The sequence below is a fragment of the Oncorhynchus gorbuscha genome, linkage group LG16, assembly GCF_021184085.1.
Source record: "Oncorhynchus gorbuscha isolate QuinsamMale2020 ecotype Even-year linkage group LG16, OgorEven_v1.0, whole genome shotgun sequence".
In the NCBI taxonomy this organism is placed as follows: domain Eukaryota; kingdom Metazoa; phylum Chordata; class Actinopteri; order Salmoniformes; family Salmonidae; genus Oncorhynchus; species Oncorhynchus gorbuscha.
In genome coordinates, this window is record NC_060188.1 from 35,177,440 (window position 1) to 35,202,722 (window position 25,283).

The window sequence follows — 25,283 nt, forward strand, 5'->3', positions numbered from 1 at the left end:
AGCCAGGAAGCACAGGAACTGAGAAGCGGTGTGTGGTCACTACCTGCAGAACCACTCCTTTATTGGGGGTGTCTTGCTAATTGCCTATAATTTCCACCTGTTGTCTATTCCATTTGCACAACAGCATGTGACATTTATTGTCAATCAGTGTTGCGTCCTAAGTGGACAGTTTGATTTCACAGAAGTGTGATTGACTTGGAGTTACATTGTGTTGTTTAAGTGTTCCCTTTATTTTTTGGAGCAGTGTATATACAGTGCCTTGTGAAAGTATTCGGCCCCCTTGAAATCTGCGACCTTTTGCCACATTTCAGGCTTCAAACATAAAGATATAAAACTGTATTTTTTGTGAAGAATCAACAATAAGTGGGACACAATCATGAAGTGGAACGACATTTATTGGATATTTCAAACTTTTTTAACATATCAAAAACTGAAAAATTGGGCGTGCAAAATTATTCAGCCCCTTTACTTTCAGTGCAGCAAACTCTCTCCAGAAGTTCAGTGAGGATCTCTGAATGATCCAATGTTGACCTAAATGACTAATGATGATAAATACAATCCACCTGTGTGTAATCAAGTCTCCGTATAAATGCACCTGCACTGTGATAGTCTCAGAGGTCCGTTAAAAGCGCAGCAGAGAGCATCATGAAGAACAGGGAACACACCAGGCAGGTCCGAAATACTGTTGTGAAGAAGTTAAAGCTGGATTTGGATACAAAAATATTTCCCAAGCTTTAAACATCCCAAGGAGCACTGTGCAAGCGATAATATTGAAATGGAAGGAGTATCAGACCACTGCAAATCTACCAAGACCTGGCCGTCCCTCTAAACTTTCAGCTCATACAAGGAGAAGACTGATCAGAGATGCAGCCAAGAGGCCCATGATCACTCTGGATGAACTGCAGAGATCTACAGCTGAGGTGGGAGACTCTGTCCATAGGACAACAATCAGTCGTATATTGCACAAATCTGGCCTTTATGGAAGAGTGGCAAGAAGAAAGCCATTTCTTAAAGATATCCATAAAAAGTGTCATTTAAAGTTTGCCACAAGCCACCTGGGAGACACACCAAACATGTGGAAGAAGGTGCTCTGGTCAGATGAAACCAAAATTGAACTTTTTGGCAACAATGCAAAACGTTATGTTTGGCGTAAAAGCAACACAGCCCATCACCCTAAACACACCAGCCCCACTGTCAAACATGGTGGTGGCAGCATCATGGTTTGGGCCTGCTTTTCTTCAGCAGGGACAGGGAAGATGGTTAAAATTGATGGGAAGATGGATGGAGCCAAATACAGGACCATTCTGGAAGAAAACCTGATGGAGTCTGCAAAAGACCTGAGACTGGGACGGAGATTTGTCTTCCAACAAGACAATGATCCAAAACATAAAGCAAAATCTACAATGGAATGGTTCAAAAATAAACATATCCAGGTGTTAGAATGGCCAAGTCAAAGTCCAGACCTGAATCCAATCGAGAATCTGTGGAAAGAACTGAAAACTGCTGTTCACAAATGCTCTCCATCCAACCTCACTGAGCTCGAGCTGTTTTGCAAGGAGGAATGGGAAAAAATTTCAGTCTCTCGATGTGCAAAACTGATAGAGACCATACCCCAAGCGACTTACTGCTGTAATCGCAGCAAAAGGTGGCGCTACAACGTATTAACTTAAGGGGGCTGAATAATTTTGCACGCCCAATTTTTCAGTTTTTGATTTGTTAAAAAAGCTTAAAATATCCAATAAATGTCGTTCCACTTCATGATTGTGTCCCACTTGTTGTTGATTCTTCACAAAAAAATACAGTTTTATATCTTTATGTTTGAAGCCTGAAATGTGGCAAAAGGTCGAAAAGTTCAAGGGGGCCGAATACTTTCGCAAGGCACTGTAAATATAATATGCCATTTAGCAGACACTTTCATCCAAAGCAACTTACAGTCATGCATGCATACATTTTATGGGCGTGGTCCCAGGAATCAAACCCACTAGCTTGGCATTGCAAGCGCTATGCTCTACCAACTGAGCAGCAGAGGACCACAGGTGCTACAGATGACTTTCCTCCCTCTTTCCTTCAAAAGTCATTTTGTCCATTTAATGGCAGTGAAAGCTGCCACCGTGTATTGGAATCAGGCCCCGGAATTGTTTTCTTTCAAATACTCAATTTGTTTGCTCACCTACGGACTTCTATTCCTTCTCTGGACCAGCTCCCATCTGACCTACTGGTTTGCCTCTTACGACTGCTGTGTCTGCAAACTTTATAATGCTTTATGGCTGAACATGCTTATTTCCCTGCCTTGCTTTAACAAACAACTGTCTGGCTTAGATGGTCTTGTGTTTTGTGAACTTCGAACCAGTAGAGCCAGAAGAGAAGAAGGAGGAGACTCGGAGACAGAGAAAGAAGAGGAAGCAAGACACCCCACCAGCTGGATTTATGTTTTTTTATGGTTCAATGAAAATGAATGAACTAAGTAGACCAGACTCAGCTGCTATTAAACTGGTGTCTATGGGAGACACACCCAGTTAAGTAGTCCAGAATCGACCATATTCTTCCAATGGTAAACGGCTTAATTTATTCACCATCTTTGTCTGAACTTTGAAATTGTATATACACTGTAGATGTAGGAAACATGGGAAAGTTATGCTGCTTTGAAAGTTGATGAGCTTGTTAACCCACTAGGAGACAAGTAGAGGAAAAAGCCTTTGAAAGCCTCTTTGTTTACACCTATTCAGCACTGTTCACTTTAGCTCACCCCACCCACTCACCTTAACCCCACCCAGAGTCAGCATGTGAGTCATCGTGGCATTTTTAAAATTTATTTAACCAGGTAGGCCAGTTGAGAACAAGTTCTCATTTACAACTACAACCTGGCCAAGATAAAGCAAAGCAGAGCGACAAAAAACAACACAGAGTTACACATGGGATAAACAAAAGTACAGTCAATAACAATAGAACAATCTATATACCGTGTGTGCAAATGGAGTAAGGAGGTAAGCCAATAAATAGGCCATAGTAGAGAAGTAAATCTAATTTAGCAAATTAACACTGGAGTAATAGATGTGCAAATGATGATGTGCAAATAGAAACACTGGTGTGCAAAAGAGCAAAAAAAGTAAATAAAAACAATATGGGGATGAGGTAGGTAGTTGGATGGGCTATTTACAGATGGGCTGTGTACAGCTGCAGTGATCGGTGAGCTGCTCAGATGGCTTACGCTTAAAGTTAGTGAGGGCATATAAGTCTCCAACTTCAGAGATTTTTGCAATTCGTTCCAGTCATTGGCAGCAGAGAATTGGAAGGAAAAGTGGCCAAAGCAGATGTTGGCTTTGTGGATAACCAGTGAGTTATACCTGCTGGAGCGCGTGCTACGGGTAGGTGTTTTTATGGTGACCAGTTAGCTGAGATAAGGCGGAGCTTTACCTAGCAAAGACTTATAGATGACCAGGAGCCATATTCGTCTGGCAACGAATATGTAGCAAGGGCCAGCCGACGAGAGCATACAGGTCGCAGTGGTGGGTGGTATATGGGGCTTTGGTGACAAAGCGGATGGCACTGTGATAGACTGCATCCAGTTTGCTGAGTAGAGTGTGGGAGGCTATTTTGTAAATGACATCGCCCGAAGTCGAGGATCGGTAGGATAATCAGTTTTACGAGGGTATGTTTGGCAGCGTGAGTGAAGGAGGCTTTGTTTGCGAAATAGGAAGCCGATTGTAGATTTAATTTTGGATTGGACATGCTTAATACAAGTCTGGAAAGAGAGTTTACAGTCTAGCCAGACACCTAGGTATTTGTAGTAGTTGTAGTCAGAACCGTCCAGAGTAGTGATGCTAGTCGGGCGGGGGGGTACGGGCAGCGATCGGTTGAAGAGCATGCATTTAGTTTTACTAGCATTTAAGAGCAGTTGGAGGCCACGGAAGGAGAGTTGTAATGGAATTGAAGCTTGTTTGGAGGTTTGTTAACACAGTGTCCAAAGAAGGGCCAGATGTATACAGAATGGGGTCGTCTGCATAGAGGTGGATCAAGGAATCACCCGCAGCAAGAGCGACATCATTAATATATACAGTGAAAAGGGTCGGCCCGAGAATTGAACCTTGTGGTGCCCCCATAGAGACTGCCAGAGGTCCAGACAACAGGCCCTCCGATTTGACACACTGAGCTCTATCTGAGAAGTAGTTGGTGAACCAGGCGAGGCAGTCATTTTAGAAACCAAGGCTGTTGAGTCTGCCGATAAGAATACAGTGATTGACAGAGTCGAAAGCCTTGGCCAGGTCGATGAAGATGGCTGCACAGTAAAGTATTTTATCGATGGCGATTATGATATCGTTTAGTACCTTGAGTGGGACTGAGGTGCACCCATGACCAGCTTGGAACCCGGATTGAACAGCGGAGAAGGTATGGTGTGATTCGAAATGGTCAGTGATCTGTTTGTTAACTTGGCTTTCAAAGACTTTGGAAAGGCAGGGCAGGATGGATATAGGTTTTAACAGTTTGGGTCCAGGTGGAAAGCATGGCCAACCATAGAGAAATGCTTATTGAAATTCTCAATTATCGTGGGTTTATCGGTGGTGACAATGTTTCCTAGCCTCAGTGCAGTGGGCAGCTAGGAGGAGGTACTCTTATTCTCCATGGACTTTACAGTGTCCCAGAACATTTTGGAGTTAGAGCTGCAGGATGCAAATTTCTGTTTGAAAAAGCTAGCCTTTGCTTTCCTAACTGACTGTGTGTATTGGTTCCTAACATCCCTGAAAAGTTGCATATCGCGGCGACTATTCAATGCTAGTACAGTACGCCACAGGCGTCCTCCAGAAACTAACCTCCAGTTCCTACTCCTGTTTAATTGTTGAGTCTTTGTTGAGTCTTTCCTCTTTTGTTCTCTATTGCTTGTTTTTTGCTCCTTGTTTTTTTTGCTCCTTGTTTTTTAAGCTGACGACATCAGAGGGCACCAGACCAACTTCTTGAATGGCCTACTCCATGAAGTTTGCACGTGTCTAAAAAACTTTATTTTTCTTGAAAACATTTGTTTTTACACTTAAAGCCACAATATTTAACTTTATGGGCAACCTGACCAAATTCACATAGAAATGTGAGTTATAGATATTTCATTCTCATTGAAAGCAAGTCTAAGAAGCTGTAGATCCATTCTATGTTGGCTATTTCTATGCTTACCATTTTTAAGATTCTTTTTTTGCGTCTTTTATTTTAGATTTTGTACACCAGCTTCAAAGAGCAGAAAATACAACATTTTTGGTTATGGAAAATATATTTCACAGCTAAAATTCTAATAGTTAGCCTAATTTCAGTTTATGTGACAGTTTATATGTCACATAAACTGAAATTAGGCTAACTATTTGAATTTTAGCTACCAGGTAATGGGCGGAGCGATTTATTTAATACATTACTGTATTTATACTGTATGTGGGATATTGTTTTTCAACATGAAAAGTTAAACCATTCTACCACTGAGCTTTGACGATAGCGGCAGCTAAATTCAGGGCAGCAATGTTGTGGAGCGCTAGCAACACTTTTGCAGTTGTCCAAAAATCGGCAGTAACAAAGATTACCTACATACTGGCCAGCGGTATGTTCTGTTTGCTTCAACGTTTTCTACGTTACATGACGGTTTGAACTGAACGACACGTTTCCTTTGAGGTACGTTTGCTCCCGTTTGTTAGGTGTGGCCTGGCCAATATGAGTTTGAGCATCTGAAACTTGTGCAACACACCATATGGAAGCTGGGCCACTATAATCGAAACATTTTTCAACTGGTTTTTCAGTACAGTACCGTTTCCATTGTATTCAACTTTGCACACCATTCTGTCGCACTGAACGCAACCCCGGAAGCCTCAAATCTGTTATAGACAGAAGTCTGTGGCATGAAAGACCAATCAGGACACATCTCACGGCATGTCCAGCCACTCCATTCGCTCAGCCAATCAGGGCAAGCCAGGAAGGATCCTGTCTTTCTCCCTGGCTGCATTCAGTACGGGAAAAAACCAGTGTGCAACATTCAGTTAAACGGCCAGTAAAACGGGGAGGGGTTGGGTTGTGGGTTGAAAAGTGAGGGGATTCTATCAATGACCCAGGCATGCACTGAGTGAAGCGAGTTAACGTTGATTGCATTCAATTTCGAATTGGGCCTCCTCCTGGGCATGAGCAAAGTGCCCCGTTTTGACCGACGACGAAGTCGGCTGAAAACAAAAGTGACAGGTTAAGCACATAAGTAAGATTCTTTGTTTCCACATGCAAAAGTGATTACTTTTGATAAAAAAGGTTTTTTCTGCCTTCCAAATTAGTTGTTGACAACATGACCGGGCGGCTCAGATTACTGTTCTTTTTGAGACGGGCGCTCCTCCCTCACCGCTTTTGTTACAGAATGGCTCAATTACGCTTTACAAATTATGAATATGCTTGAGAATACGTCGCTCATTGCTTCAAGCCACAACTGTCAAACACAGCAAACGTACCTCAAAGTCTGTTTAAAAACATTGAAGAACATTTTGGGGAAATCTGTCATGTAGTACAAATGTTCACACAATGTAGCAAACATTTAATCAAACTAAATGCACCCCTATATAGCTTAGTGCTTTCTCCTAGCTAAACTAGGCTTGTAATTTGTTTTTCATATCATTACAGTGCCAGTCAAAAGTTTAGACACACATTTCTTTATCTACTATTTTCTACATTGTAGAATAATTGTGAATATATAAAAAAAGAACACAAATGGAATCATGTTGTCACCAAAAAAGTGGATACATAATAAAAATAACAGCCCTACTGTGAAGTAGGAACTAGCACCAGCTTCCTTAATCACATCACAAATGGTTACTAAACAACTCAAGACATCAAAAGGGGTTCTTAGATACTTATGACAATGTGTATAATGCATTATAACCACATCATGATGCATTATTCCTGTATGTTAAAGAGACTGGACCCATTCATCTCAATATGAATTATTGATATTTTAAACAAATAGGTTAAACAGTGGGCGTTGTCCTCACCTGTGCTCTGTGCCGTCCTGACCAGCCTCTGACCCAGGACACCAGTGTGTGTGTGTGTGTGTGTGTGTGTGTGTGTGTGTGTGTGTGTGTGTGTGTGTGTGTGTGTGTGTGTGTGTGTGTGTGTGTGTGTGTGTGTGTGTGTGTGTGTGTGTGTGTGTGTGTGTGTGTGTGTGTGTGTGTGTGTGTGTCTCACCTGTGCTCTGTGCCGCCCTGACCAGCCCCTGTCTCAGCACCTCCCTGACCCAGGGCTTGACCTTCTCGCGGCCACCCACCACAGAAACCACCAGGTTGGGGGAGGGCACCCCCCAATGGGCCGTCATCAGGCTGTACGTGATATGAGGTGGGGTGTCGCATGACAAACGCAGGAACTGACCAATAGGAAGAGAAGAGGGGAAGAAATTGACAATTAGTATCGCCACACAATAAGGTTATGATGATCAAGCGGCTGTGGTGGTTTATGAATACCTATGCTACATAAAGTGCTCCTAGCTAGTTGCTTGTTTTGCCTATGGTGTAGCTATTCAGAGGGGAAGAGATATCGGTACAGGTGAGAACATTCCGTCTGACTGAGCCAATGTTGTGAGGCCTGGCAGCACTGCTAGAACACTGACTTCTCTGCTATGGTTCCATAAAATGCCAGACAGACGTTCTGCTGTGACAGCCTCATACAGTATCTCACCACTGTTTAAATCATGTGACACATGGAAAAAAAGTGTTTTCTTAACATTTAAACTACTTTTTTTCTTGTTAAAACGGTAAGAAAGAGTCATAAAATTCCACGTGAATTCACAATGCAGAATATCAATTCCGAGCCCAACCCGATATCTGACATCAGGACCGATTTTTCTCCACAACCTGATCCACCCACATTTTTCGGAGAGCCGATTCGTGACAATTGATGTCTTATGTCCATTGTTGGGGGCCTGCACTGCTGCCAGCAACGGTTTGGGTCTCATGGAGCGTCTCTTTCAGAGGGTTAAGAATTGCACATTTTACTACCGTTACTGTATCTCAATTCCGCCTCTCAAAGTTTGCATTTCACCACCTTCTGAATGAACTTCTCAAAGTATTGCCATACAGGACTTCGTGCTGTCGCTTGCAGTTTCCTTGCCATGTTCCAATTGTTAACAACAATGACGTGTGGTGTGCTTTATATCCATGGCAAATCATTTGAAAGATGCATATCGCTTTGTTTCTGTTCAAAATATGAATACATGTCAACCTATTTTGTGGTTCTAGTCCTAACATGTAATTGATGGTTATATTAGAGCAATGTATATTATGTAATAGTGCACTTGATAAAAACCCAAGACTTCTCAAAGACCAGGCAAGAAAGCTAGATCTAAATGCTTTGTAATGCCAGTACTAAATTGCTTCCTCCACTAGTCCTAAATCGCTCCCTCCCCCTTGCCCCCAATCCTTCGATGTTTGCAGATCTGGGCAGGTAGGTTATAAGCAGTGCAATGATGGATCTCACACCTTACAGATGGCTAGGGCCAAGGGAAGAGGTAGGGAGCGATTTGAGACCGGACGTTAATGTTGAGGAGACTTTCCCAATCACACCGAGTTTCCCTAACGCCTCGATCTGCACTCAAACCTGTTTCATTATGTAATCCAACATGTTTATGGGATACGTGTGCAAAAAAAGATTCACCTTTTTCCTACTATTTATGTGGTCCTTCTGTAGCTCAGTTGGTAGAGCATGGCGCTTGTAACGCCAGGGTAGTGGGTTCGATCCCTGGGACCACCCATACGTAGAATGTATGCACACATGACTGTAAGTCGCTTTGGATAAAAGTGTCTGCTAAATGGCATATGTTATATGTTGTTATGTTATGTGAAGTCTACGCATACAATTTGATGCATACGTTAGATTTTGTCACGGATCCTTCCGGAACTGTCATTACGCACACCTGGTCCCTATTCCCAGTGATTAGTAATTGTATAAGTGTGCCCTTTGTTCATCATTGTCCTGTCGATAATTGTTCCAATGTCCGTTGGTTGTGTGTTTTGGCTTTCATGCCATTGTGGATTGCGCAGATGATTACGGATCTCGTCCCGTGTGATAATCATTGTGAATTTATTCGAGGTACTCCTGGCTCTTTTGTTTGGGTCTCAACCTTGTGTTTTGTATAAGAGTTTGTTTGGTCTTCGTCCCCATGCCTTTACATGGCATGCTGTAATTTGGGTAAATAATAACCCCTATTACGCATTCCTGCACCTGTCTCCCGATCCTTATACCAACGGGACAGATTTATACAATGTATGCACCATGCAGAACGCAATGCAACTGCCTCTGCAACGCAATGCTGCAGGCAAACGCAGCATTCCGTTCTAAATGAATGTTCTTCTGTTGTACCAAAACGCAATGACGCTGTTGGTCTGATCGAGGCGTAATGGTTATCTCTCTGTTCTCTCCCTCTAAATGAAAAGACACTTAACTCTGCATGTCTAGCAGATTGGATGTTAGCCTACCACCTCAAGCAAGATAATCTGCTCTTCCTCACTGGAAAAGCTTGCCTGCTCCAAGACCTCGGACATGGTTAACAACTCCATTGTGTCCCCCTACCACTCTCCACTAGCTCCCATCAGCAGTGTGCATCAAATTCAAGTCCCTGTTGCTTGCCGACAGGGCAGCAATGGGAATCGACCCTCTCCAATCTTCATCAGCACTGCCAAACTTATATTCCTTCATATTGCTCTGTTCTAGGCCCTCTCCTATTCTCGCTATACACCAAGTCACTTGGCTCTGTCATAACCTCACATGGTCTCTCCTATCATTGCTATGCAGACGACACACAATTAATCTTCTCCTTTCCCCCTTCTGATGACCAGGTGGCGAATCGCATCTCTGCATGTCTGGCAGACATATCAGTGTGGATGACGGATCACCACCTCAAGCTGAACTTCGGCAAGACGGAGCTGCTCTTCCTCCCGGGGAAGGACTGCCCGTTCCATGATCTCGCCATCACGGTTGACAACTCCATTGTGTCCTCCTCCCAGAGTGCTAAGAACCTTGGCGTGATCCTGGACAACAAACTGTCGTTCTCAACTAACATCAAGGCGGTGGCCCGTTCCTGTAGGTTCATGCTCTACAACATCCGCAGAGTACGACCCTGCCTCACACAGGAAGCGGCGCAGGTCCTAATCCAGGCACTTGTCATCTCCCGTCTGGATTACTGCAACTTGCTGTTGGCTGGGCTCCCTGCCTGTGCCATTAAACCCCTACAACTCATCCAGAACGCCGCAGCCCGTCTAGTGTTCAACCTTCCCAAGTTCTCTCACGTCACCCCGCTCCTCCGCTCTCTCCACTGGCTTCCAATTGAAGCTCGCATCCGCTACAAGACCATGGTGCTTGCCTACGGAGCTGTGAGGGGAACGGCACCTCAGTACCTCCAGGCTCTGATCAGGCCCTACACCCAAATAAGGGCACTGCGTTCATCCACCTCTGGCCTGCTCGCCTCCCTACCACTGAGGAAGTACAGTTCCCGCTCAGCTCAGTCAAAACTGTTCGCTGCTCTGGCTCCCCAATGGTGGAACAAACTCCCTCACGACGCCAGGACAGCGGAGTCAATCACCACCTTCCGGAGACACCTGAAACCCCACCTCTTTAAGGAATACCTAGGATAGGATAAAGTAATCCTTCTCACCCCCCTTAAAATATTTAGATGCACTATTGTAAAGTGGTTGTTCCACTGGATGTCATAAGGTGAATGCACCAATTTGTAAGTCGCTCTGGATAAGAGCGTCTGCTAAATGACTTAAATGTAAATGTAAATGTAAATGTATTGCCATTATACACTGTGCGGACAAAACATTAACAACACCCCCCTCCCCCTTTTCCTAGCCTGGCGGGTAGGAGGTTTGGGCCAGTAACCGAACCCCCGAGCTGACAAGGTAAAAAAAAACTGTCGTTCTGCCCCTGAGCAAGGCAGTTAACCCAATGTTCCCCAGGTGCCGATGGCGTGGATGTCGATTAAGGCAGCCCCCCGCGCCTCTCCGTTCCTCCAGGGCCACTAGCTGTTGCATATCTTTGTCATGTCACACCTGATTCAACTAATCAATTGCTTGAGGAGGGATGTCCAGGGGGATATAAATGTTTTGTCTAGAACAAATAGAATTAATTATCTGCCAAGTAGAATAGGAAATTGTAATAACTCTATTCATTACATTTACACTTGCAATGTTCTGTACATTTCACCTGAGATGTCACTGACTATACCTCAGTTGTACTTCTGTTGGAATTGAACAAAAATAACTGGGGGTCCCAAGGAACATATTAAATTAAATACTGTTCCACTGTTCACTCCTAGTAAACAGTCAATCAGCTTGGTCCATAATGTGACTCATTACAATGGGTTATTATCACTGGTTAATCATGCATCTTTTTCCATAACTATTTCTAGCTTCATCTCCCTGGATCTTCCTAAGGCCTATGTGGATCCCCATGACCTCAAGGAGGAAGTCAATGTAAGCCACACATAGGGTGTTGCAGCCAGCCGCGACTGGGAGACCCATGGGGCAGTGCACAATTTGCCCAGTTTCGTCCGAGATAGGGGAGGGTTTGGCCGGCAGGGATGTCCTTGTCCCATTGCGCACTAGCGACTCCTGTGGCGGGCCGGGCGCAGTGCACGCTGACACGGTCACCAGGTGTACGGTGTTTCCTCTGACACATTGGAGTGGCTGGCTTCCGGGTTAAGTGGGCATTATTGTGTCAAGAAGCAGCGCGGCTTGGTTGCGTTGTGTTTCGTCGGACACACGGCTCTCGACCTTCGCCTCGCCCCGAGTCCATATGGGAGTTGCAGCGATGAGACAAGACTGAAAGACTGAAAAAGGGGTACATTTAAAAATGTAAAATAAAGCCACACATAGGGTGGACCTCAATATGTAATGGATACGCATTGGTGCGCTTCACAATGTTAAAATATAAACACACCTGGAGACACCTCATCATTTTTGTAGAGGGGTTGTTTCCTGGGCAGCGCCACCGTAGCTAGGAAAATAGTATAGAAACCAGGGCCACTTGCATTTCCCCCACACTTTTCAATCAGGTGTGTCATAAGTTAAGTACTTTCAATACAGCTGACTTCCACTGACATAGGCTTTTGTAGTTCATAATAATAGCCCTTTTTGTTCCAGTCTTATCTTTAGATAAAGTGGTAGCCCATCATGGGCAGGGGCCAGTGGAGGCTGGTGGGAGGAGATATAGGAGGATGGGCACATTGTAATTACTGGATTGGAATTAATGGAACAGAGTCAAACATGTGGTTTACATATGTTTGAGACCATTCCATTTATTCCATTATAGCTATTATAATGACCCATCCTCCTATAGCTCCTCCCACCAGCCTCCATTGGCAGGGGCCCATGGTAGGGTAAATATATTACTGAAATGGACTTTTCCCCAAATCGGAATATTATTTTCCATAATTTCCAATGTTGCCCTGATCTTATCCCTTCAATTTACTTTTACAGTACATTTGGAAAGTATTCAGGCCGCTTTACTTATTCCACATTGTTACGTTACTGCCCTATTCTAAAATTGATTAAATAGTTTTCCCCCTCATCAGTCTATACACAATACCCCATTATGACAAAGCAAAAACAGGTGTTAAAAGATTTTTGCTATAAAAATAAAAATACAGACAGATATATAACATTTACATAAGTATTCAGACACTCAGTACTTTGTTGAAGCATCTTTGGCAGCGACTACAGCCTCGACTCTTCTTGGGTATTCTTCTTGCATATGACGCTACAAGCTTGGCACACCTGTATTTTGGGAGTTTATCCCATTCTTCTCTGCATATCCTCTCAAGCACTGTCAGGTTGGATGGGGAGCGTCACTGCTCAGCTTTTTTCAAGTCTCTCCAGAGATGTTTGATCGGCTTCAAGTCCGGGCTCTGGCTGGGCCACTCAAGGACATCTAGAGACTTGTCGCAAAGCCACTCCTGTGTTGTCTTGGCTGTGTGCTTAGGGTCGTTGTCCTGTTGGAAGGTGGACCTGGAAGGTGAGCGGGTGGGGTTGGTATCCGAGGCGCAAATGAAAAGGTCGGACCCTATGTACGAGTTGTCAACGGCCACGTTGTTATGAGAATGGCTGTAACCTTTCAACCAAATCTCCAGGTGTTTGTGCTTCAAAACGGTCAGTGGCTGTGGAGGCCTGTCAGTCACCACCACGTCCGCATGTGGCAACCTCTTCAGTACCTGTGAACTGAGACGAGGATATCGGTCTGTGATATTGCAAAGTGTTTCACCAGTGGTCAGTTGCTGGACTGAAGCCATTATTAGTGTCATTGTAAGGGGTGACAGTCCCCCACAAAGCCGAAGGTGTATCATCGGAAGCAGAGTATACTCTGTGCATCAATGTTTTTCTTGCTGAGACGACCGCAGTGCTTGCGGAAGTGTCCGAATGGCAAGATAAGTTCATCTCAACTACCGTACTGCACGACTGCAAGGAGGAGGGAAGTTGCTAATTCACAGAGACAGCTGGCCTGAAATCATGAAAAGAATGGTCAATTAGGTTGGCTGATGTAATGTGTCGTAATATCTCCTCGGATCGGATTCTGCACCAAGAGGTTTCTAAACGTCTTTTTCCCAAGGGGTGCTTTCGACATATACCCCTCGTGAATGACTGCATTGCAGCTAGAGTTGGGGGAGAACAGTGTGGTCAGTGGAGAAGGCACTGTGCCCTTTGACCATACCTGGTTGGTTTTCCAATCCATCAATGGGAGTAACCGATCCATCAAGTCTGCTCCATGTAGCAGGGGTACAGATTCGAGGCTGGTAACATACACTGGGTGAACGAGCAATACGTCCTGGAAGTGCAGTTTCAGCATGACTCTCAATGTGAGAGGTGAGGTAGTCTGAGGGGCCCCTCGAAGTGTAGTGTCACATCGTTCCACTTTTAACCAATGTTTAGTTGGGTTCAAAGCTCTTTTGAGATCATTGAACATTGTTTGAGAGATGGACGATATTGTCGCGCCCGAATCAATTAGCGCATGACAAGTTAAGCAATCCTCCAGGACTGTTTCCAGGTATGGGCGTTTAGATTCGTGTTTAGTGGACATATTCCCCACAAAGTGGAGTGGTCGTTCACAACGACGTGATGTGCCATTTCTGTTCAAGGTGGAAGCAGATCAACTTTTCAGATTTTGAGTGGGCTTGGCTTTAATGAAGAGTTTGACCTTTAACTTTGCAACCTTTGTATCAGAGTCTATAGACAAAGCCCGTGGGCTTGTTTCTTGATCAAGCGGGCCCTGGATAGGGTCTCGAATGAGAGCGGGAGAAATTAGAATTTTACCGTCCTTGCTATGGGTGTTAATTCCTGACTACCTGGTGTCCGGCAATTCCCCGTCTAGTCCTTGTTATCTTTTAGCCTTTTCGCAAAATGTTCTCGCAAAATGTTCTCTATTTTAATGATAAATAAAACCTGTATAGGCTATTTGGGAATTAAACCTTAAATTAACCTGAAACTTGTTGATCTAGGTTAATGTGAAAAGTTTAAATTGTCACATTGTAGAAAACCAATCAATTTGGATATTATTTAAAAGATCCACTTGAAAGATAAATCTGGCAATTTCACTTGTTAGTAACTTATTGGGCACAGGGGGCAGTATTTTCACGTCCGGATGAAATGCATGCCCAAATTCAACTGCCTGCATATTATTAGTAGAGTTGGATAGAAAACACTAGTTTCTAAAACTGTTTGAATCATGTCTGTGAGTATAACAGAACTTATTTAGCAGGAGAAACCCCGAGGACAAACCATTCAGATTTTTTTTGGAGGTCACTCTCTTTCAATAGAGTTTTAATTGGGAATCCAGATTTCTACGGGACCTTCTTGCAGTTCCTATCGCTTCCAATGGATCTTGAACAAGGGTCATTTGAAGTGTACTGTTAGATAGAGGCACATGACCAGAAAGCATGCTACAATTTTGTTTTCTTCCTATATTGAACACAGATAATCCCGTCTTCATGTTTTTAAATGATTTATGTTAACAAATACCTAAAGTTGTATTACAAAAGTAGTTTTAAATGTTTTGGCAAAGTTTACAGGTAACTTTTGAGATATTTTGTAGTCACGGTGAATAAGTTGGAACCGGTGTTTTTCTGGATCAAACGCGCCAAATAAATTGACATTTTGGATATATATCGACGGAATTCATTGAACAAAAGGACCATTTGTGATGTTTATGGGACCTATTGGAGTGCCAACAAAAGAAGCTCGTCAAAGGTAAGACATTAATTATATTAGTTTAGTTTAGTTAGTTTACGGAGGTGCTATCCTCAGATAATAGCATCGCTTGCTTGTGCCAAAAAGCCTTTTTGAAATCTGACATGTTGGCTGGATTCACAACAAGTGTAGCTTTAATTTTCTATCTTGCATGTGTGATTAAATGAAAGTTGGATTTTTATAGTAATTTATTTGAATTTGGCACTCTGCATTTTCCCTGGCTTTTGGCCAGGTGGGACGCTAGCATCCCACATATCCCAGAGAGGTTAAATTGAATGAGACATCGATATCCAGTTGGCTGGATATCTTAACGTGATCCACGTTTGGGTGTCACCTAATTATTTTTCAAGTGATGTACTGGCGATTCTTCACCACGAGTGATTTTAGAAAGCTGAAATCAAACGGAAGTACAAAAGGGCGGGACTTCCGCCGTACAAGGCGGAGGAATTTCAACGGGACACAGGAAAAAGAAAATACTGTTTCCCTTTGTTAGCTTAGCATCTTTGGCAAATGTATCCTACTTTGTAAAATAAATCTCACTTCCAAGCACAAAATAGGGCCCCTTCACCATGGAAAGGGGGGTTTACTAGTGACATCTCACATTAACCCATTCGGCATACTTTGCTAGCATTATGTTGACCGGAGCGACACAGTACATAAATACAGATACCCTTGTGGCCTAACCACACTGTCTTAGCGCGGTAGGCAGACGGCTCAGTCACCGAAGAGATCTATCTTATTTCTAACCTTACTGGCTCTGCCCTTGCTCTAGAAATTAGACAGAAATCGTACCGTTTGGCCTTAACGGACTAAATCTGGAATTTACAACTCATTGCCCTAACTATCGGCAGATGACTGGAAGCACTCTTCTTAGCTTGTTCAAATGGAAACACACACAACCAATATCTTTCTCTATCCGCATACAACAGTCTGTTTGCACAATTGATATATATAATTCAACTGCAAAGTCCAATTCTATCTTAGATTCCTTGCAAGCGGCGTCATAATATGTAGTGTCTTTGGCATCATTAAAGTGAAGACTGTTATTTTATCAAATCAATTCTCTGTAATTATGATTACGTGATTAAACGAATCATGTAAATTTAATTAACTAGGAAGTTGGGGCACCAAGGAAAATCTTCAGAATATAACTTCAGATATTTTCATATCTGATCAGTCTTCTAATAAATGAATTATTCCTAACCTCACGTTAGTGTCATTCCAAATGTCGTAGATTGTTGGTTATCTGCACGAACCCAGCCTTTACTATGAATCATCCATACATCAATTGTCTTAATCATTTATTTACTAACTAACTAAATAATCACAGAAAGAGAGTCACTACACAGTTGATAATTATATTAATTGAAATGCTAATCCTTTGCACATGAACACTCAGTCATTCGGTAATAATTTCAGTTAATATATATTTACGCCCAGTGTGTCATCACTGTTGGAAAGTTCATCCGAGGATCTCTCTCTGCTTCCCTGAAGTCTTTCATGGTTAGAATGGATACTTCAGAGTACCATTCAGAAATGTTCTCATAGAATAGAACGGAGGTTGTCGTTCTTCGCAGGTTGACATCATTTCTAGCTGCAGACTAGTAATTAGTATCTAAGATTTGCTCTTATTCTTTCGGGATCGATAGTCTCAGAGTTGAATCATTTCCAGCCGTGTAGCCAATGCTCCATGTGGTATGGTTAGGAATTCAACAACCATTGCAACCTTCGCTTATACTGAGGTTTTTGTGGTCTAATCTCAACCTGTGCTCCCTCAGTGTCCATCGAGGTACGCGTGGTCTGAAGAGGATTTCTTCAGGAGGGGTTTTTATTCATAGCAGTAGAAAAGGACTGTTCCATGACGCCAGATCATGTCTGTGCTCACGGGGGCGGGCCAATGACTTGGTTAAACTTTAAAGGGAATAGGTTAATTAAAGGTTTAACATCATATTACATCATTTCACAAATAGATTAATCTTTACTCATTCATTTTATACAAGAATTAGATGCAAACCCCATAACTGAGAAATGTACATATTCAGAGATATAGTCATGTGTGTTTCCTGTCCTGAGGTCACCAAATGAAACACACTCGTCAAACCCATCCCTTAAGTGTCCACGGACCATTCCCACCTTCTCACAAGTGGACATTTTGTATAAAATCCCTATTTTGGGGATTTAGGAGTTCGCCATGTGAAATCCTTTGTTCTCTCTATGTGTCTCTTTCTGCATGGCCAGGAGGAGAGAGTATCCTCCAGGAATTTACGACCTGAGATAACAGAACCTAAGGGGGTAGGAGAGAGAGGGGGGCACGAGCTATACCCAAAAAGGGCCACGTCATGCCAATAATATATTTTTTAAGTGATCATTGCTTATTTATTCACGTTTACAGTGTCAATTTCAATCAGGCACTGACATTATCCACCTGAGAAACACTGGTAACCCGGAAACAGAATTGAAGCAGAAACAGAAGCAATTGACCACTGAGAGTTCTCAAGCTGTGAGCTTTTCACACTTTGATGTCACAATCAGAGTCAATCATACGTGTAAAAATGCTCACAAAAATAACCGATTGTGAAATATTTTACACTGTGAGCTTTTTTACAAGACACCGGGAACTAAGCCAGCTACCTAATGAATGAATCACTCAGCCAAAATACTGACAGAGATGTGTGTGCATGTGTGTATGCAAATGTGTTGATATGTGCATGCGCATACATGTGTGTGAGTGTGTGTTACCCACATGGCTGTGTCTCCTGCCGGCCCCTGCGAACTCCAACTCGCCGAAGGCGTCAGTGGGGTACTCTGAGGAGTGCTGAGAGCTGTCCCACTGGCTGACGATGGCCGCCCCGAAGAAGTCTCCTGTAGCAATGGAGCAGTGTGTCTCCCGCACACCACCACACTGACACAACACCCCATTGCTGACAGGGAGAAAGAGATACACATGAATACACACACACACACACACACACACACACACACACACACACACACACACACACACACACACACACACACACACACACACACACACACACACACACACACACACACACACACACACACACACACACACACACACACACACACACACACACACACACACACACAACCAGCCATAACAGTCAACAAATAACACATAGACACACACACTGACATCATTTGCTTTGCATGGACTAGATACAATTTGCATCGGGTAACTGTATTGTAACAATACTGTAACTGTATTGTGTCAGACAGATGGACCACTCAGTGACCCAGAGAGAGGCTGTACCTTAATGAGTCCTCTACGAACGTGGTGCAAACTCTCTTTTTGATGATCTTGGGGATCCAGCTCTGTGAGGGAAAGAGATTGTCACTATTAGATACTCTTGCTGAACTCTCTAACGTTATATAACAGGCTACAGCCTACAGATGTTGAAGTGTAAGTGAAATAGGGTGATTGGTAGCAATTAGTAAATAGCCAAGTCAACATACACATTGTGACTCTCAGAAAAAAGGGTATTCTTTTTTGTCAATGATCTATAACAAAATACTCTGTAATGTTAAAGTTTAAGAGAAATTCTAACATTTGTAAAAACAAATAGGAAAAATAAAACAAATATATCTTAGATATGTATTCAAGCCCCTGAGGTTTCCACTCCTGGATTGTGCAACATTTGCCCATTCTTCTTTTCAAAAATGTTCAAGCTCTGTGAAATTGGTTGTTGCCATAGATTTTCAAGCAAATTTAAGTCAAAAGTGTAACTCGGCCACTCAGGAACATTCACCATCTTCTTGGTAAGCAGCTCCAGTGTAGATTTGGCCTGGTATTTTAGGTTATTGTCCTGCTAAATTCAACTCACATATCTGAGCTATCTTTTTTGCAGGTGCATGGTAACAGTTTAAGAAAATGTGAAAAAGAAGGAACCCGCACACTGCTCTTGATAGTATCACTGCTCTTTAATAAGCTTTACGTATCGGCCTTCGTCAGAGCTCTGAGGCCGATACAAAAAGCTTATTAAAGAACAGTGATACTATCAAGAGCAGTGTGCGGGTTCCTTCTTTTTTCTCATTTCCCCTTTTTTCTCATGTTATTGTACTGCTGCAAGGTGAATTCATCTCCCTGTGTCAGGTAGAAAGCAGACTGAACCAGGTTTTTCTCTAGGATTTTGCCTGTGCTTAGCTCCATTCCATTTATTTCTTATCCTGAAAAACTCCCCTCTCCTTAACGATTACAAGCATACATGATGCAGCCACCACTATGCTCGAAAATATGAAGAGTGTGTAAGGGTTTTCTAACGAAGAGGAGTAGTATGAAGGATCGGAGGACCAAAACGCAGCATGGTAAGTGTTCATGTTTTTTAATGAATAACGAACACTGAACAAAACAATAAACGTGAAGTAAATCAAACCGAAACAGTCCCGTGTGGCACAGACACTAACACTGAAAATAAACACCCACAACCCAAAAGTGAAACCCAGGCTACCTAAGTATGATTCTCAATCAAGTACAATAATTGACAGCTGCCTCTGATTGAGAACCATACTAGGCCGAACTCAAAAACCAACATAGACTGCCCACCCAACTCACGCCCTGACCATACTAAAACAAAGATATAATAACAGAACTAAGGTCAGAACGTGACAGAGTGGTACTCAGTAATGTGTTGTATTGGATTTCCCCCAAACATAACACTTTGTATTCAGGACAAAAAGTGTATTACTTTGCCACATTTTTTGCTGTATTACTTTAGTTCCTGGTTGCAAACAGGATGTTTTGTAATATTTGTATTATGTACAGGCTTCCTTCTTTTCACTCTGTCAATTAGGTTAGTATTGTGGAGTAACTACAATATTGTTGATCCTTCCTCGGTTTTCTCCTATCACAGCTAGGGCTGTTACAGTGAACGTATTATCACCACACCGGCGGTCACAAGTCATGAAGGCAGTCAAATTCCATGTGAGCGTTTAGTCACCGTAAATAATTAGGCTTCTCCAAGCTCTGATTCTGCTGATGGTCATTAGTGTGCTACCAAACTTGAAAATCAAACACTTCATGAGAGCCAATGAGCTCATGTTGCACAACATTTCTATAGGCTATGCAACTGCATGGGGAAAAAGTGTGATGGCCTCTATTAAAAAGAGGAGAATCCCATCAGCTCTTTATACACTATACATATTACATATATTACTAAACTTTCTTAATATTAAGCACATTGCTTATCTTTACTATTAAGTACATTGCTTATCTTTACAACAGGAGTATAGCCTACTTGGCTGGCACGAAATTAACCAATGGGAAAAGCGTCCTCCATTCGCCATTACAGTCCATTCGGAAATTATTCAGACCCCTTGCCTTTTTCCACAATTGTTTTCCCCCCTCATTAATCTACACATAATACACCATTATGACAAAGCAACAAAAAAAAAAAAAAATTCGAAAATGTATTAAAAATAAAAAACTGATATCACGTATCCAGACCATTTACTCAGTACCTTTGGCAGCAATTACAGCCTCGAGTCTTCTTGGGTATCACGCTACAAGCTTGGCACACCTGTATTTAGGGAGCTTCTCCCATTCCTCTCAGCAGATCCTCTCAAGCTCTGTCAGGTTGAATGGGGAGCGTTGCTGCAAAGTTATTTTCAGGTCTCTCCAGACATGTTCGATCGGGTTCAAATCCGGGATCTGGCTGGACCACGCAATGACATTCAGAGACTTGTCCTGAAGCCACTCATGCATTGCCTTGGCTGTGTGCTTACGGGTCGTTGTCCTGTTGGAAGGTGAACCTTCACCCCAGTCTGAGGTCCTGAGTGCTCTGGAGCAGGTTTTTAACAAGGATCTTTCTGTACTTAGCACCGTTCATCTTTACCTCGATCCCGACTTAGTTTCCCAGTCCCTGCCACCGAAAAACATCCCCACCGCATGATGCTGCAGGTTTCTTCCAGACGTGACGCTTGGCATTGTCGTGGAAAATTATATAATTAGTCATGCTATCCCGTGTTTAACTGCTTAAAGAATAGTCTCTTGTTATATACTAGTGCTTTTTCTTTGTGTGACTTAGTCAGAATGCACACATGACTGTAAGTCGCTTTGGATAAAAGCGTCTGCTAAATGGCATATATTATTATTATTATATTAAGACTGGGCATATAGCTCAGATCCGTTTAGGTGCAACAGCAGCATGTGAGACATCCCATGAGTTTACTGTAGGAAGTCAGCTGTATAAATCCTTGCAGAAAGGAGCACATTATAGTGTGAACTGTGACAAAACATTTGAGCCCTCGTGCTATCAACCTCTGCTATCTTAATCTGCACAGACAAACCAATTGCCCTTTACACTATGGTGCGTCCCTGTTTCCCCACATCTGCTAAACTGCCTTGTAGACAAGAGGTTGTACTTTTTCTATAAAAGCTGAGACCCAACTATGTTCGTTGGGCCTTAACTATGCACTGTTGCAGTGCATGGTTAGTTGCTCCATTTTTGCTAATCTACAGTCTCTCTCTTCTTTAGAATTTCCCCCACAATTTCAGGCCAAAGAGTTCAATATTGGCTTCATCAGACCAGAGAATCTTGTTTCTCATTGTTTCAACATTGAACCAACTTGGAATAGACATTGAATTGATGTCTGTGCCCAATGGAGTCCTATAAAACAGCAAAAGCGTAGAATTGCAGGAAATGTGCGTTTTCTCTTCCACAACAGATGTAGGATTTGTTTTTAAATGTAATCTCCTTTTAGATTACATTCCTTTTAGATTACATTTTAAGACAGCAAAATATGTGAGGACCACCAAAATCAAATAACTACCACAGTCAAGGACCTCCAATATGTAGACAACTGTGCAATTATCGCTCACTCCAAAGCAGACCCCCAAACTGCCCTCAAAAGCATCTCCGAAGCATAAAAGAGCTTGGGACTGAGCCTGAACTTACAGGAAACAAAAAGGTGCTCCACCAACCTGCCCAAGGACAACCACCAAATCTGATAGTAACTCACGTTGGAAAGGGAACCACTTGACAACGTGGAACACTTTGCTTACCTTGGCAGTTACCTCTCACAACGAGTCACCATTGAGGAAGAAATACAGATCAGGAAATGCTGTGCCAGCACAGCCTTTGGAGAACGGACAAATCACGTGTCCAAAAACCACAACCTCAGAACCAACACGAAACTCATAGTGTACAAAGGCTGTCAGAATCCCAACCCTCTCTATGGCTGTGAGATGTGGGTGACATACAAAAAGCACATTCACAAACTGGAGCGTCGACAGCAACAGTTCTTGAGGAAAATACTGAACATCAGGAAGAGGATCGACGGACCTGCGTCCTGACCCAGGCCAACATCCCAAGCATAGAATCCCAAATCAACTCCGATGGACAGGACACTGCCCAAACAACTGCTGTACTGGCAACTGGCAGGGGTGAACACAAGGGGGCAAAATAAAAAAGGTACAGACATCCTTAAAACCAACCTCAAAAAATACAATATTAACACAACAAACTGGGAACTCTACACAAAACAGAGCCACATGGCAACAATTTATACACCAAGCTACAATAGACTATGAGGACATCCTCACAACTCTGGCCAATGAATAACTACACTTCCCTCCCCTCCAACCTCACATGCAGCATCTGTAGATGGGTCTGTGGCTCCAGGATTGGCCTGCTCAGCCACAGCAGGACCCACAACAAGCAAGCCACTTAAAAACAACCTGTGAAAAAAATGATCCTCCACCTCGAGGGATTGCTGATGACTGAATAAAATACATTTGATAACAAACAACAGCCACACATGAATCATTATGTCACCAGAATAAGATCCTCAATATTTATTGGAATGGCGCATCAAACTCATCACCGTGCATTTTTGCCAAGTTCATAACTTATTTCATCTGTAGCCTAATAAACTGCATGCTTTCCCAAGGCATAGTGGGAGGACCACACAACATATCATCACGTGACTCCAAGTTAACTTCAATATGATGGTTACTAAATCAATATTGGCGCATAAAAGGCGTTTTCTACCGCCATTTTGCGCATAATACATTTGACCGATTTGACCAAAAAAGATCCCACTAGGTCGAACAAACAAATTTACGAAAACGTCCCTACATTTCCTGTTGTCATCAACCCGGTCGTGACTTTTTTTAATGCGTCAGGTACAGTGATTCACCCGGATGAAATGGTTGAATGGAAACCTGGTTAGTGTCTCTTTATTTGCTCTCTTGAAGATGTCCAGCCTTCAATTGCTTGCCTCTACTTTGTTTATTTTTCTTGGCTCAATGACTTTCATGCATAGTACCATTATATACCAGCATGCGGGCTAATCATGTCTTATTTTCACAAGTTTAGTTTGTGAGAGGCTGCATACAGACAACATTTATGGGCCAACTGTTACTCATAACCTACATTTATGGTCTGTAAGTGAATGAATGAATGAATGAATGAATGGACATTTTATTTTTGATTCACAGACAATGATTCATAGACAATGATTCACAGAGATAATTCTTCCAATTTTCTGTGCAGTGCGCGCCGCATAAAGAGTAAAAAAGATATCAATACATAATTGTAAATAAGGTTATCCGAGCAATAATTATAACCCTAGGGCAGTAAAAATAATATATATATATATATATAATCCGGATAAATAAATACAGAAAAATGAATTGAATGCGTTTAGACCCAATCTAACACAAAGGGAAGATTTAAGTGTGAGACGGGCCTACAATCTATATAAATACCTGTCATTTGCTTTATAGGAGCTAATTATTTTTATAATTTAATTGTAGGTTGCACTTTTTATTTTATTACAGGCTTTATCTAAAAATTCCGCGAACGGAAATAGACAGAATTTTTTTCAGTTTCTACTCATCACTCACCACACAATGCCAGAGTATATCTGGTGGGCTTTCAGGAATAAGAACAAGGGTATATCGTGGTAGAAAGGGCAAAAGATGATAAAATCTATTTCATTCTCTATCTCTTTGAGGTCACAAAAGTTACATAGTCTTTCCTCTTCCATTTCACAATTACAACGACCTGTTTCAATATGCAGGAGCAATATCCCTGATGTCACCTGTTTCAATACGCAGGAACAATATCCCTGATCTTACCTGTGCACATAGCAATCTCTTGGGTGGTTGTATATAAGGTTATATATAGGTTTAGGTGGTTGTATATAATATCGCTCACACAGAAACGCAACCTTAATGAAACAAAATGTTCACTATTTGGGTTTATGATTAATCCACCCATTTCTTTCCGTATGGCATCATTAGTTGTTTTTTTAAACAGCATTGTCTCTCTTAATTTGATTTTCATACAACTGTTCACAGTCCAACTGTTGGAAAAGGTCAGACATTTCGGTTGCACATGCTCCCCCTATGTAGATCCCAGCTGGCTATTCTGGCAATTGGCATATCCAACAGTCTATTCCAAAGTCTCAACATACACACCTTCCATCTCACCTCACAGGGTTCCCAGCCCATGTCCCCAGTTATTGCAAGTATAGGTGCAAACTTGTGGATACTTACACTGAACAAAAATGTGCAACATGCAACAATTTCACAGATTTTACTGAAATAAAGTTCATATAAGGAAATCAGTCAATTGAAATGAATTCATTAGGCCCTAATCTATGGATTTCACATGACTGGGAATACCAGATATGCATCTGTATTCTCAGTAGGGGCATGGATCAGGAAACCAATCAGTATCTGCTTTGATCACCATTTGCTTCATGCAATGCAACACTTCTCCTTCACATCAGGGTGCTGATTGTGGCCTGTGGAATGTTGTCCAACTCCTCTTCAATGGCTGTTGCGAAGTTGATGGATATTGGCGGAAACTGGAACACGCTGTTGTACACGTCGATCCAGAGCATCCCAAACATGTTCAATGGGTGACATGTCTGGTGAGTGTGCAAGCCATGGAAGAACTGGGACATGTTCAGCTTCCAGGAATTGTGTACAAAACCTTGTGACATGGGGCCTGCCTTATCATACTGAAACATGAGGTGATGGTGGCGGATGAATGGCACGACAATGGGCCTCAGGATCTCAATGCA

General features: G+C 42.5%; 1 protein-coding gene across 1 annotated transcript in view; it reads right to left on the minus strand.

Annotated features, from left to right (window-relative positions):
- Positions 1-25,283, minus strand: part of LOC124000766 (transient receptor potential cation channel subfamily M member 4-like) — an 81,945-nt gene that overhangs the window by 53,385 nt on the left and 3,277 nt on the right. The window contains exons 2-4 of the mRNA XM_046307357.1: positions 18,505-18,566; positions 17,974-18,151; positions 7,189-7,363 (exon numbers count right to left, since the gene is read on the minus strand). Coding sequence (XP_046163313.1) covers positions 7,189-7,363; positions 17,974-18,151; positions 18,505-18,566 — 415 coding nt within the window. The remainder of the gene's footprint in view (positions 1-7,188; positions 7,364-17,973; positions 18,152-18,504; positions 18,567-25,283) is intronic.